This window comes from Xiphophorus hellerii, chromosome 11, assembly GCF_003331165.1.
Source record: "Xiphophorus hellerii strain 12219 chromosome 11, Xiphophorus_hellerii-4.1, whole genome shotgun sequence".
Taxonomy (NCBI): Eukaryota; Metazoa; Chordata; class Actinopteri; order Cyprinodontiformes; family Poeciliidae; genus Xiphophorus; species Xiphophorus hellerii.
Window position 1 is genome coordinate 7,793,639 of NC_045682.1, and position 12,925 is coordinate 7,806,563.

Here is a 12,925-nt window from a genome sequence, read left to right on the forward strand (position 1 = left end):
TTGCCAGCCGCCAATAAAGAAAAGAAGAAGAAGAAGAAGAACCCGGAAGTGACGTCAGCCTACCCGGCTGTCTGTGAGGTGTTGTCGGTGAGACGGCGTAAAATCATCGGGTTTTAATATTTAATCCTTTAACTTGCTGATCCGGATCGCTTCAGCCCGCTGACGTCACAGGGTCGCTTTTCAGCAACAGCTAGCTCAGCAGCTAGATGTTAGCGTGTAGCTGATCTCAGATCTCCGACCTGCAGTACCACGTGATCACGCTCAGGATGAAGATGATGATGAAGATGGAGGTTTAAACTGGTTCTGGTGTCTATCTGAGGTCCAGCTGGAGGGTCAGAAGGTCAGTGAACGTCTCATTTCAGCTTCAGGATGAGCAGCCGAGGAGCTCATAGGGAGGAAGAGGAGGAAGACTTCTACGACTGTCAGGACAGCATGGAGACGAAGGAGGAAGAGGAGAAAGAGGAGAAGGAGGAAGAGGAGGAGGAAGAGCTTCCGAAAACAGACAGAATAATTGGGAGAGGAGCCAAAGAGAGGAAGCGATGGACAGAGGGAGAAGGGGACGAACGGGAGCTTCAGCAGGAAGAGGAGCTTCAGGAGGAAGAGGAGCTTCAGGAGGAAGAGGAGCTTCAGGAGGAAGAGGAGCTTCAGGAGGAAGAGGAGCGTCAGGAGGAAGAGGAGCTTCAGGAGGAAGAGGAGAGTCAGGTCTTTCAGGATTCAGATGAAGAAACGTCCAGAGTGGAGTTTGACGATGTCTACCTGAGGGAGGTGGAGAAGGAGCTGACGGAGGAGGAGAAGGAGGTAACACCAGTCTCTGCTCCACAGTTCCCCCCAGTTTAAACCAGTCAAACCAGTTCAAGCTAGTTTACACCATTACAACCAGTTCAGAATAACTTAACCAGTTTATACCAGTTCACACCAGTCTGTGGAGCTTTCAGGCGTCAGGTTCTAAGTAGTAAATCTGAGCTGTGAGTGTTTCTGTTTCAGAGTCGTCGGCAGCAGAGCGTCGCTCTGAAGGAAACGGGAAACGGCCTATTCAAAGCCGGAGGTGAGTTCAGTTCTGCCTACAGTCTGGCCCAGGGTTCAGGTCATGATGCGTTCAGGTGCCTTGTTCCCCTCTGTGCAACTGTGTTTGTGTTTCTGCAGACTGGAAAGAGGCGGCGCTAAGCTACACCCAGGCCTTGGCTCTATGTCCAGTTAGCTGCAGCAGAGAAAGAGCAGTGATGTTCTCCAACAGAGCGGCTGCAAGGATGCACCTGGTAAGGCTAATGTGATGCTAACGCTATGCTGCACCTGGTAAGGCTAATGTGATGCTAATGCTATGCTCACCTAGTAGGGCTAACGTTATGCTAACGCTATGCTCACCTAGTAGGGCTAACGCTATGCTGCACCTCGTAAGGCTAATGTGATGCTAACGTTATCCTACACCTGGTAAGGCTAATGTGATGCTAACGCTATGCTGCACCTGGTAAGGCTAATGTGATGCTAACGCTATGCTCACCTAGTAGGGCTAACGTTATGCTACACCTGGTAAGGCTAATGTGACGCTTATGCTATGCTGCACTTAGTAGGGCAAACGTGACACTGACACCATGCTAGAGCTTTGCTGCTTCTGATTAGGCTAATGTGATGCTAACGCTATGCTACCTCAATACAGCCTGTTGGCTCCTATGTTTTTAAATATTCTAAATGTTAGTTTCTTTGAGTTTTCTCGGCTTTGTTGCTTTGCGTCTAGTTTTTGATATATGAGTGGACTCAGCTAACCCAACTCTCCTGTTAAATAACAATGCTAAGTGTATTAGCATTATGCTAATGGTTTGTACTAGCAGAACGCTAACAGCTCTGTGTCTTTTCAGGACCTGAAGGATGAGGCCATCTCAGACTGCAGCAGAGGTGAGTCATCACATCATTTTATCACCTTTTACTTTAAATAAGCTAACCAATCAGCACACTGGCTCTGGTTACCATAGCAATAGATCTGGATCCAGAGTACCTGCGGGCGTTGCTGAGGAGGGCGGAGCTTTATGAGAAGTCGGAGAAGCTTGATGAAGCTCTGGAGGACTACAAAAAGGTTCTGGAGCGAGATCCGAGCCACAGTGGAGCACAGCAGGCCTGCATGGTGAGTTCACTGACCGCTGGGACCAACGAGCACTGAAGTCTGGTTCCGACTTCATGAGGAAAACCATGTTTCAGATTCTGTACACCAAATTTGACCCAAATCCTCAGTTACGCTTTCAGTTTAAAGTCCTTTTGTTCCCGTCTCACCTGTCCCACCCTTCACCTTGTGTGTCCCTCAGAGGCTGCCTCAGCAGATTGAGGAGCGAAACGAGAAGCTAAAGGAGGAGATGATGGGTACGTACTGCCCTTGAACGCACCGCGTCTGTGCTGTGAACACCTGGTCCCTGAACCTGTCCTTAAACGTGTGTCCTGTCCAGGTAAGCTGAAGGACCTGGGCAACCTGATCCTGCGGCCGTTCGGACTCTCCACTAACAACTTCCAGATCGAGCAGGACTCGTCCAGCGGTACCTTCTCCATCAACTTTGTCCAGAACCCCAATAACAACCACACCGGATGATGTAATCGTGACATCACAGAAACAGATTATCAAATTATGGTTGAGGTTCCTGATTGGTTAAAGCTACAGGATACCGCAGGACATTGCAACGCCAGACTTCAGACTCAACCAATCAGGAGCTTGCTTTCTGATGACATAATCTGCTGTATCAGCTGTTAATAAAGCAAACAAGAAGTGATGCAAGCATGCTTTTGTGACATCATCAAACAGACGGGAAACGGGGCGGAGCTTAATGAGTTTATTATGAGCAGGAAGTGAATCTGATTGGTCAGTGGGCTCGCCGGGACAGGAGCATCTCTCTGATGTTGTCCTCTGCTTCCTTGACGCTGCGCTCCAGGTACACCTTCTTCTGCTGAACACACACAGGTCAGAGGTCAGAGCGGACCATACAAACACAAACCAGGCTGAGTGTGATGATGTCATGGCTTTGGAAGAGCCTGATAGGCTGACAGTAGATCCTTCAATTTCATTCAGAGCAACTTTTAAAAAGTGAGTTTTTGATTTTTGAGTAAATGATAAAGTCTGAGCCGCCTCAGGATGATGAAGGCCACAACTCAGGTCTGCAGAACCGGACCTGCCGCGCCAGATGAACCAGCAGCAGAACCGTGATGTGTTCAGGGCGTGCAGCAAATCTCAGCTCTTTACCTCCAGCTCTTTGATCTTGTCGTTGACCGTCTTCTGTTTGTCAGTCAGCAGGTCGTCGATCTCTTCCTTGGACTGCAGGACAAACCTGAAATGCCAGACAGTCACAGATCGCCCTCTCCGCCGATGATGTCACGGCTCAGTAGGGGACCACTCACATGCGACCGACGCCCTCGTAGAGTCGCGTGTTGGTAGGGAGCGTGGAGATCTCGGCCTGCGTCAGCTTGGTGTGTTTCTGGACCCGACCAAGCTGCTCGATCTGCAGGTCGGCCAGCTTCACCTTCTGCTGCGTGTCGATCATCTTCACCTGCAGTTCCGAGAAGGCCTGCAACGACAGGAGGCGTCACTCTGAGCTAAAAAACAACCCCAATAACAGGAGAGGAGGCGTCACTCTGAGCTAAAAAACAGCCCCAAGACAGGAGGCGTGGAGCTGCAGCTTCAGGGCCTACAGTGGAGCCTTTGCTCCAGTCATTGAGGGACATGTCCTTCAACCTTTGGACGTGTCCCTGGTCCAACACATCTGAGTCTCCTGCTGAGTTCTGCTGATGACCTCATTATTCTCCTCATGTGTTGAAGCAGAGACGCCTAGAAACTGCAGGACACCTCCAGGCCTGGGGGACCTGGGGCCTCATGTATAAAGCGTGCGTACGCACAGAAAATGTGCGGCGCCATGTTTTACACACAAGTCGGCATGCACACGTTTTCCCTAGTGTGAAAATGTGCGGCAGCCACGCGAACGTTTTCTGTGGACAATAACAAACTACAAAGCGTTAAAACTCACCTAAATACACTGAAATCTGACGACATTCACATTCAATTATTTAGACCAAGATATTATTAAAATAATTAAAAAATTATTTTAATATTTTATTATTTAAACGTAAACGATGAAACTGAAGCACATTCATCCTCAGACAATAACCTAACAAGCACACAAAATGAAAATAATATTAAAGTATGTGAAAACCTCACTCCAATGTAAATAGTACTTTTCCTCAGTTTTTGTCTCATAAAGATGTAACGCGTTGGTCTGTGCGCCGAAGTGCATGAAATGCATCTATGGGGTCATTTCATTCTCACTAAAAGAAGAAAACAGCAGATTAACTCAAACCTGCTGATTAAAAATAATCATCAGGTTTGATTATTGATCAAGGTGTGTATACATACAATATCATGTATACAAGCAGCTGCGTAAAGGTGAGCTTTGGCTCTGATGGAGAACATCGCCAATGGAAGGATTCAGAGGGAGCAATTGATCAGAGATCATATTGATCTGCTGGGAAATGCTGATGATGGTTTATTAGTGTTTAGATTAGACTGATCATCCTGGAGCTCTGAGCAAAACTTGAAGAAGTTGCAGTACCGGTACCGGTACCGGTGTAACTGCCTTCAGTCGAGCCAGGCCCGCTTTGTGAATGCGCCTTTCTGGACAGAAGGCATTTCTACTCTGTAAATGTACGATTTATGCTCATGATTCCACCATTTAGAATAAACGTCCACATTCCCCACTCAAAGCTCTGACACGCTCCCTGTCTTTAAATCCCGACTGAACGCTCTGCTGTTCAAACAGGCATTTTCTTTCTTTATTTTTTTTTTAACAATTTGGATTTTTTTTTTCTTTAAAATGTATTATTTTTATTTTGTATCTTGTGAGGTGACCTTATGTGCTCTTAAAGCGCCTTTTAAATAAAATATGTAATTATTATTATTATAAATGCTTCTGCTACAAACAAGGACGTTGCCATGGTTATTGCTTCACGTGGTGGCAGACTTCCGGGTATTTAAACTAATTTACATATGTATTTATGGGTGGCGACAGGGCGGACCATCAGCTGCGCTCTATTTCCCGCAAGTTGGGATTTATAAAGGCAAAGTGCGCGAACGGCTTTTACATCTGAATTTGTTTTTGTGCGCAGCCCTTTTCTAAATTTGTTCGTACGCAAAGTTTTAGTGTGAAAACTGCGCACTCTTTCATGCACGAGGTCTCCAGCAGTAATCCTCCCTCAGAGTTGACCCAGGAGGTTTCTGGTCCTGGTACCACGGCACCAGAGTCCGGTTCCAGAAAGGAAACCAGTGGGAATAGATGAGTGGTGCGTTCAGAGGCCGTTATTTCCTCCGGGTGAACGACCGGGTTCTGACCCTAACAGAGCTGCTGCATCCTGAGGAGAGCGGGGCGGATACACGCAAAGAAAAGCGAAAAATAATCATAATAATCAGTCCAGAAACAGAAGAGTTCTTCGGATTCTATGGAAGGTCCAAACCCGACTACAGAGGAACCATAAAGTTGGAACCGCTCTAACAGAACCCCGAACCTTCCACACTTATCGATAAATGAGGTTCTGGTTCCGGCTAGCCAGATGCTGCAGGCTAATTGCTAGCTGTTAGCTTTCTGCATGGCCAGACCGGAAACAGGTGAGCGCAGAGAGTACCACTTAGTACCAGACAGAACCAGAACCTCGGTACCTTCTTCAGTTCCAGATCCACGGGAGCTGCCATCATGCGCCTCTTCTTCTTCTCGGCTCGCAGCGACGTGGAGGACTTCCGGGTGCGTTACTGCCCCCAGCGGTGACCTGAGAATGTTTTTCAAACAAACACTACAGATGGAAACAAAAACCATCTGTACAACGAGAACATGATGCAGGAATAATAAAACATTTAGATCAATGAAAGGTTTTCAACTATTCTGATTCTCTCTTTAAACTGCTTTTATAAAATTTGGTTTAGATTTAAACAATGAAAAATTACCCGTTAAAACATTTTTTAGAAAATTTTCTTGTTTATTCAAAATATAATGAATAAATATTCAAAATAAAAGCACCAAATGTAATGACTAGTCAGACTGAGGCAATACAATGTGAAACAGTTTGCAGTTAAATAGTAAATGGATTCAATCTCATTTTCAGCTGTCGACCTTTAACCTTCTGCCGATTTATTCATCAGGTAGATGGACCTCATCTGATCCAGGACCTCTTGAACCCGTGGGACCCAGATTCAGATCCAGATCGTCCTCTGGGTTTTTATGGTGGAGGAACCCCCCCGCCGCCCTTACACACACACACACACACACACACACACACTAACCAGTAGGTGGCGCCATGTCATTGCTTGCAACATCAATGAACCATCATAATGATATAATGATCCTCAGTGGAATAATAGTCACATTGAGAAGAAGAAAATGTGTTTTTTGGAGGATTGGGCTGAAATATGTACAGGAAGATTTTAATGATAATATGGAGATGAAAGTTCAAAGGAAGTAAAACAAATCCTCCCAAAGTGCTCATTCTGTTCATGTTTCATGTAATAAAACTAACAAAAAACAAACAAACAACAACATCCTCTAAACAGATGAAGAAGAATCCCACAATTACCCAGTCTAACTATTAATGGAGTATCATTCACTGACTAATAATTCAATAACTACATAATTAGAAGCTGTCTAAGCAAAACTTTATTCACTTGGAAGATAAATAAAAATAACATTCCTTGCAAATTTACAAAATGATCAATTGAAAGGTTAAAACCTCTACATTTTAAAACTCCACATATAACCGAAGGTTAAGGAAACACGCTCTAAAATTTAAATGTTATTTATCGCTGCAAAGAGCTACTAATAAATCACTTTAAAATAGATGACAATAAATGCTCATTCTGTGAAAGGGATAGAGAAACGATGGACCATGTCTGTTATGAATGCAATCAAACCAAGACATTTTGGAATCGCTTACAGAGGTGGAAAAAACTGAAAATTGCACTTCCTGATTTCTAGAGCTATGGTAACATTTGGAGTGTTATTAAAAAAAGGAAAACAATAGAACTCTGGATGTGTAATCTGATATTTTGTCTTGCAAAATTCTTTATTCATAAACAAAGAGTGCTAATATTCTCCCTGTCATGGAAGAAATTACTTTAGCAAGAGTCTGGATGAGAAGAAATAAGAAATGTATTAAAACCTTGCAAGGTGAGAACAGAAACACAGAGTCAAAGGAGTCTGTCAGTCTGCTCTGACTTACAGTGGACCTGGCTTGTGGTCAGAGAAGAGAGACTTGATTGGACAATAGGTGTGAATCCCTGATTGTGATGTACCAACACAGATGGTCTGGCCATTTGTCTATTGTTAAGGATAGGGGGTTGTTCTTTGATGCTAAAGGGGGAAGATAAGTCCTGTGTTGGGGAAGTAACACTAGATAGTCTCCAGGATCAAGGACGTCCCCTGCTGTTATATGGCACTGTAGAAGTCTATAGGAGAGCAGCTTGACCAATCTCATGATAAGATCATGCAGATACATGGTCTCATCATCAGACACAATCTTAAGCAGAAAAGGGGTGAGGGGCACATTATAAAATTTTCCGTTACAGTCCCCAGTTCTTAACATTATTTTATCTGAATTCCAGATTTGAAATCTCCGAAACATATTGAAACATATGAATACCTGACTGAAAGGGTAATGGAATTGCCCACCAACGCATGTTGATCCTAAAGCATTTATCTCCTTGTAGTTTTATTTAGTATTTTTATTATTTTTTTAATCAGTTACTTTTTTGCATTTCCATAAGTCCGCCACTGCAATGTCCTTGATAGATTTACACTATTGTGAATTATGATTGTTTTGGTAAAGTTAAAAAGAAGAAGAAGTAGAAAAAGAAGATTTGATTATTAACAAAACATGTATTTATACAATGATTTAACAAGACACTGTTAAATACATGATCAGGACATAATAAATAAATAAATAAATAAATAAATAAATAAATAAATATTCACATAAGCAGCTTGTTATAATGTAGCTCTCCCTGATCAGAAATGCTTTACAAAACTCTTAAAACTCTAAAACCCTTCAAGTCCCCGGTGTCTCTGTGAAAGAACAAATGTTATTAAATTCCCTCTGAATATCATTTAAGACCACACTCCAGTCCGGTAGGTGGCGGTAAATGCACCTTAAGTTGGTTGCCATCCGCCAATAAAGCCAAGAAGAAGAAGAAGCCCCGCCCCGCAGGCGGAATTCTGTGAGCGCGGAATTTAATCTGAGAAGCGAGTCGCGCGGTTTTTCACAGTTTCAGCGCGCGCTCAGAGAAAGACCAGCTGGACAGGTAAACATCCGCAGCCTCAAGAAATCCTCCCGTGATCACCGGTCAGACATGGCGACTCCTCCGAAGCGGCTCCGCGGAGCTCCGACCGGCTCCCGCAGACACAGGAAGATCTCCATCGAGGGAAACATCGGTGAGTTCTGCCTCAGAACCTGTGGACTCAGGAACAGAACCCGTCCGACCCGCCAGAACCGAAGCAGGTGGCGGGAACACAGCCGCTGGTGGAGGGTCCTGGCCGGAGCTGGACTGCGACAAAACGGCGGTCCGGGCGTTTTGGACCAGACAGGCCCACCAAATATAACGCCTCTGTATTTATGATTTTTAAAATTCTTTATGTTTGAAATACTGAGAAAATGACAAGAGCTTGATTATAGCCTAAAGGTCACAGTACCAGTCTGTGATCAATTTCAGAATTCCTTCTCTAACAGGAGATTAGATGAAGCATTTCTCTTATTAATCAATTCCACATTGATTGTTTGGAGGCCCATTGAGACCGGAGGACGGTGAACTGGTTCAGCTGGACTGAGGATCTTCTGATCCGTTTCATTAACGTTCTTCTACAGGCGGTTCAGGGAGCGGCCGGCGTCTGCTCACAGCTTCTTCAGGCTGAAATTAAGATTTGATGCAAATATTTTACAATGTCAGGTAGAGATTCTGTGTTATCCAGAATAAAGGTGGTGCATTTCAAAGTTAAGACTTTATTGACCCCTAAGGGGGGAAGTTGGTTTGTCCCAGCACAGCACACAATAAAACTTAAAATAAAGTAATAAGAATAAACAAATAACAATGAGCAGTGATAGTCTTAAGGACACACACATATCGCTCAGTACATTACTAAATATATATTCAACATTTAAGACACACAGTTCTACAGACTGTATGAATTATAAGAAACTTAGGAGGGACGATGGCGTGTTTACGAAGGAGAGAAATGGTGGTCTGTCTTCCACTCAGCATCACATTTCACTGCATCACTCCCTGTGGTCAGCAGCTGAACTGTCAGCTGGATTCATGTTTTTCCGTTTGTCGGGTTCAGTAGGAGAGGAGCTGATTGATGGGTCCTGGTTCAGTCAGTGGGTGCTGATCAGGTGTGTGTGTGTGTGTGTGTGTGTGTGTGTGCAGCTGCAGGTAAATCCACCTTCGTCCGCATCCTCCAGGCTTCTTCCTCAGACTGGGAGGTGATCCCAGAACCGATCGGGAAGTGGTGCAACGTTCAGAGCGACGGCGACAATGTCTACCAGGTGAGCAGCTGAGGCAGCCAATCAGAGGCTGGTCCAGAGTGGGAGGAGCTTCCTGTTGTAGAACTGCATAGACCAGAATGGACTCTTCGTGATGTTTGCTTCATTTCATGCTGGTGGTTCTACAGAGAAGTTATGAAGAAAGTTAATCGATCATAAATTCATTAATGGATTCAAGGATCAAACAATATGAAGCAGCAGGAAAAAACTGCAGCTGAAAAACAGAAAGTTATGTTGAAGTTTTGGTATTTTAAAGACTAATATGAAAGTTTAGCTTCTTCAGACTGAAGGGTGAAAGTTTCTCCAAACTGATCAGCAAGACAACCTGACCTCTGACCTCTGTCCACGCGCCTAGGAGCTGAGTTCCTCCCAGAAGAGTGGAGGGAACATCCTGCAGATGCTGTACGACAAGCCGAGCCGCTGGGCCTACACCTTCCAGGTAAGTGCAGCAGACTCCGCCCCCTGATGCTGCGCTACGCCTCACCTGTGTCTCACCTGTGCCTCACCTGTGCAGAGCTACGCCTGCCTCAGCAGAGTCCGGTCTCAGCTTCAGCCTCCATCAGCCAAGCTGCAGCAGGCGGAGAACCCGGTTCAGTTCTACGAACGCTCCGTCTACTCAGACAGGTACCGACCAGAACCCCACCGGCCAGGTTCGGTTCCTCCAGAACCTGATCTGGATTTTCTAGACAAATCAAAGTGTTGTGTTTCTGTGGCCGAGTGTGAAAGGTCATCGTCACGGCAGCACCTGGCAGGTTCTGTCAGGGTTCTGGTTCAGCCCGAGATTCTGACTGAAACCCAACAGAACCGTTTCTCTCTCCACCTGTCTCAGGTACGTCTTTGCGTCCAACCTGTTTGAGAGCGGCAACCTGCTGGACACGGAGTGGAGCGTCTACCAGGACTGGCACACCTGGTTGCTGAACCAGTTTCAACCCGATATCGCCCTGGATGCCATCATCTACCTGAAAGCCCCCCCACAGGTAAACGACCTCTCCTCTCCCGCCAGGTGACCGGCCCGATTCTGAGAGCATAACCAGGTCGGTCACCTGGCCGGGTCTGAATAACTGATATAAACAGATCTTCAGAAGGCGGTGCCTTCAGGGTCCTCTGTGTGAACCTGCTGCCGGTGCCTTCAAGGTCCTCTGTGTGTTGCAGTGCTGCATGCAGCGGCTGCTGCACCGCGGCCGGCAGGAGGAGCAGGGAATCCCTCTGGAGTATCTGGAGCAGCTGCACTTAAAACACGAGGCGTGGCTCTACGACAGGAACCTCCGGTAACTGAGCACGCTCAGACGGCTGCTGCTGCGTTCAGGGCCAGTGGGATAAAATCATTTTTCTGTGCCTGCAGGCTGGACTTTGAGTACCTCAGTGAACTTCCTGTTCTGGTTCTGGACGTGAACGAAGACTTTCAGAACGATCGGATCAAACAGGAAGACATCGTTGATAAGGTGCTTTTATACTGAAAGTCTGGTGGAGCATTTATTCTGAAAATCAAACACAGCTTTTATTCTGAAAGTCTGGTCACGTGACATTCATTTGTTCTGCAGGTCAGGGAGTTTCTCAGCACACTATGAAACTCCTCCAATCACCTCACAGAATGTCAACAGCAAGGCTTCTGATTGGACAGCAGCTTGTTATGATGTCCCCCTATTGCGACTTTGTAAAGTTTAATTTGTTCAGTTTTTATAATGAAAGCGCCTCAGTGTGTGTGTGTATGTGTATTTATGCTTCAGGTTTTTTTTTATGGGTCTTAAATACTGGAAGTGTTCCTGTTTCCTACACACTAAGGAGACAGTGAATGCATCCCTTCCTAGATTCTGTAAATAAACGAAATTGAACCCAAACTGCTCCGACTCTGTTACTGGTTCTGGATGGAGTCGGCGCAGTTCAGAACCCAGCTCTGAATAAGACGCTGATAGATCTTAGAAATCTGAACTTCTTTTGCCTTTTATGTTTATTAAACCTGTATTTTCTGGTTGTCATGGAAACGTGAAGCTCTCCAGTCAGCGCTCTGATAATAAATCTGAATGTTTCAACGGTTCCGGTCCAGTTCCGCCAATCAGCCTCTCAGAAAACGCTGAACCAGGTCTGTTCTGGTTCTGGTTCCGGTAGGGTGGGTGGGTAGACCTGTGATGAACATCTGTCCAGAGTGGGTCCATCGGTTCTGGTCCTGTGCTGTAACCTAAAGCATCAACAAATTACCATTGCTAAGATGACTGGATGAGACTGCCGCCTGACCGGACCCAGATTTAAACTTTCACCAGTACTGGGATAAAGATCCACAAAACGCAGAGTCATCCTGACTCACTGAGTGACCAGAACCCAGACAGAGCAGTCTTCTCTGCTGTTGCACCCAGAGGACGCCCCATTAGCAGAGGAACACCAACTGGTCCCTCTATGGGCCCCAGACCTCCAGCTCTCTGAAGAGGTGTGGGGCCCACTCTGACTCAATCAGAAAGTCCTTAATCAGAAGATCTGGTTTGCCAGATCTTCCAGTTAGCATGCCGGTCTGTCAGGGAGGGTGGTACTGGAAGCAGATCTGAAGTGGACCGAGCTGAGCTCTAAGTGGAACACATCTCCTGCTGACCTGCGAATGGGGGATTTTCCAGGAATGTGAATTATGATTGAGAACTTGAGCCAGGATGGGACTCTGACCTGAAACAGGAACAGACTAAAGATCTAAAGACCCAGCCATCAGGAACACCGTCATTTTAGGTGAACACACTGCAGTGAGCGTCTCGCTTCACATTGCGTCACCTTGAGGATGGAGCTGCTACCCTACTACATAGGGTGAGGGAGTGAGAGCAGCAGAGTTTTGAGTGGAGTCTAGGATGGGCGGAGTCTATCATTACGTTTGTCATGGTTCAGCTTAGGAAAAGTTTGGTGGAATGTAATGAAGATTGAGGGCTGAAGGGAGATGCTTCCAAAAGGGAGAAGGTAAAGGACGAACAGAAGAGCACCGAGCCCTGGGGGACGCCTTGAGGCGGGGGCAGTAGAGGAAGAATTACTGGTGAGGTATGACCCAACCCAGGCTGGAGCAGACCAGAGGTCGCCTGTTGGTCCATCAGGTTCCCTAAGTTGGACCTCATGCTACTGTCCGGTTCCCGGGTGTCGGTGATCTTTATGAATAGAACAGGTTTATATTCTGCTTGTGATGCTCTCATGTGTCTCTGGACAGGTCATCAGTTCATCACAGAGACAGACAGAATGAACCACACACCTGAGGAGAATTTGAGACCTAGTCTTCCTCCTGTGGGAGGCTGGAGTACCCCGAGAGAATCCACCATGCAAACCGAGACCCGGCCCAGGTCTCAGAATCGAACCCAGGACCTTCTGGCTGCAAGGCAGCGATGCTACCATGAACTGATCATATTCTCTAAATTTGACTTTT

General features: G+C 46.0%; 3 protein-coding genes across 4 annotated transcripts; 2 read left to right on the forward strand and 1 right to left on the reverse strand.

The window, feature by feature from the left end:
• Nucleotides 1-25: 25 nt before the first annotated feature.
• On the forward strand, nucleotides 26-2,750 carry ttc1 (tetratricopeptide repeat domain 1). Its single transcript, XM_032576869.1, has 7 exons — nucleotides 26-798; nucleotides 985-1,045; nucleotides 1,144-1,256; nucleotides 1,854-1,890; nucleotides 1,968-2,116; nucleotides 2,295-2,349; nucleotides 2,433-2,750. Exons 1-7 carry the CDS (start codon nucleotides 370-372, stop codon nucleotides 2,570-2,572), a joined length of 984 nt encoding a protein of 327 aa, XP_032432760.1. The 5' UTR covers nucleotides 26-369; the 3' UTR covers nucleotides 2,573-2,750.
• Nucleotides 2,751-2,795: 45 nt separating this feature from the next.
• pfdn1 (prefoldin subunit 1) lies at nucleotides 2,796-5,784 on the reverse strand. Of its 2 annotated transcripts, none has more exons than XM_032576872.1 (4): nucleotides 5,678-5,784; nucleotides 3,373-3,539; nucleotides 3,218-3,302; nucleotides 2,796-2,921 (listed from the first exon to the last, which is right to left on the reverse strand). In XM_032576872.1, exons 1-4 carry the CDS (start codon nucleotides 5,711-5,713, stop codon nucleotides 2,841-2,843), a joined length of 369 nt encoding a protein of 122 aa, XP_032432763.1. In that variant the 5' UTR covers nucleotides 5,714-5,784; the 3' UTR covers nucleotides 2,796-2,840. The 2 variants fall into 2 exon arrangements, with proteins under 2 accessions (XP_032432763.1, XP_032432762.1); XM_032576871.1 differs by having other exon boundaries at nucleotides 2,796-2,924.
• A 2,415-nt stretch (nucleotides 5,785-8,199) lies between these two features.
• Nucleotides 8,200-11,378, forward strand: LOC116728625 (deoxycytidine kinase). Its single transcript, XM_032576870.1, has 8 exons — nucleotides 8,200-8,435; nucleotides 9,425-9,543; nucleotides 9,896-9,979; nucleotides 10,055-10,164; nucleotides 10,370-10,517; nucleotides 10,693-10,808; nucleotides 10,883-10,982; nucleotides 11,082-11,378. Exons 1-8 carry the CDS (start codon nucleotides 8,354-8,356, stop codon nucleotides 11,106-11,108), a joined length of 786 nt encoding a protein of 261 aa, XP_032432761.1. The 5' UTR covers nucleotides 8,200-8,353; the 3' UTR covers nucleotides 11,109-11,378.
• Nucleotides 11,379-12,925: the final 1,547 nt, after the last annotated feature.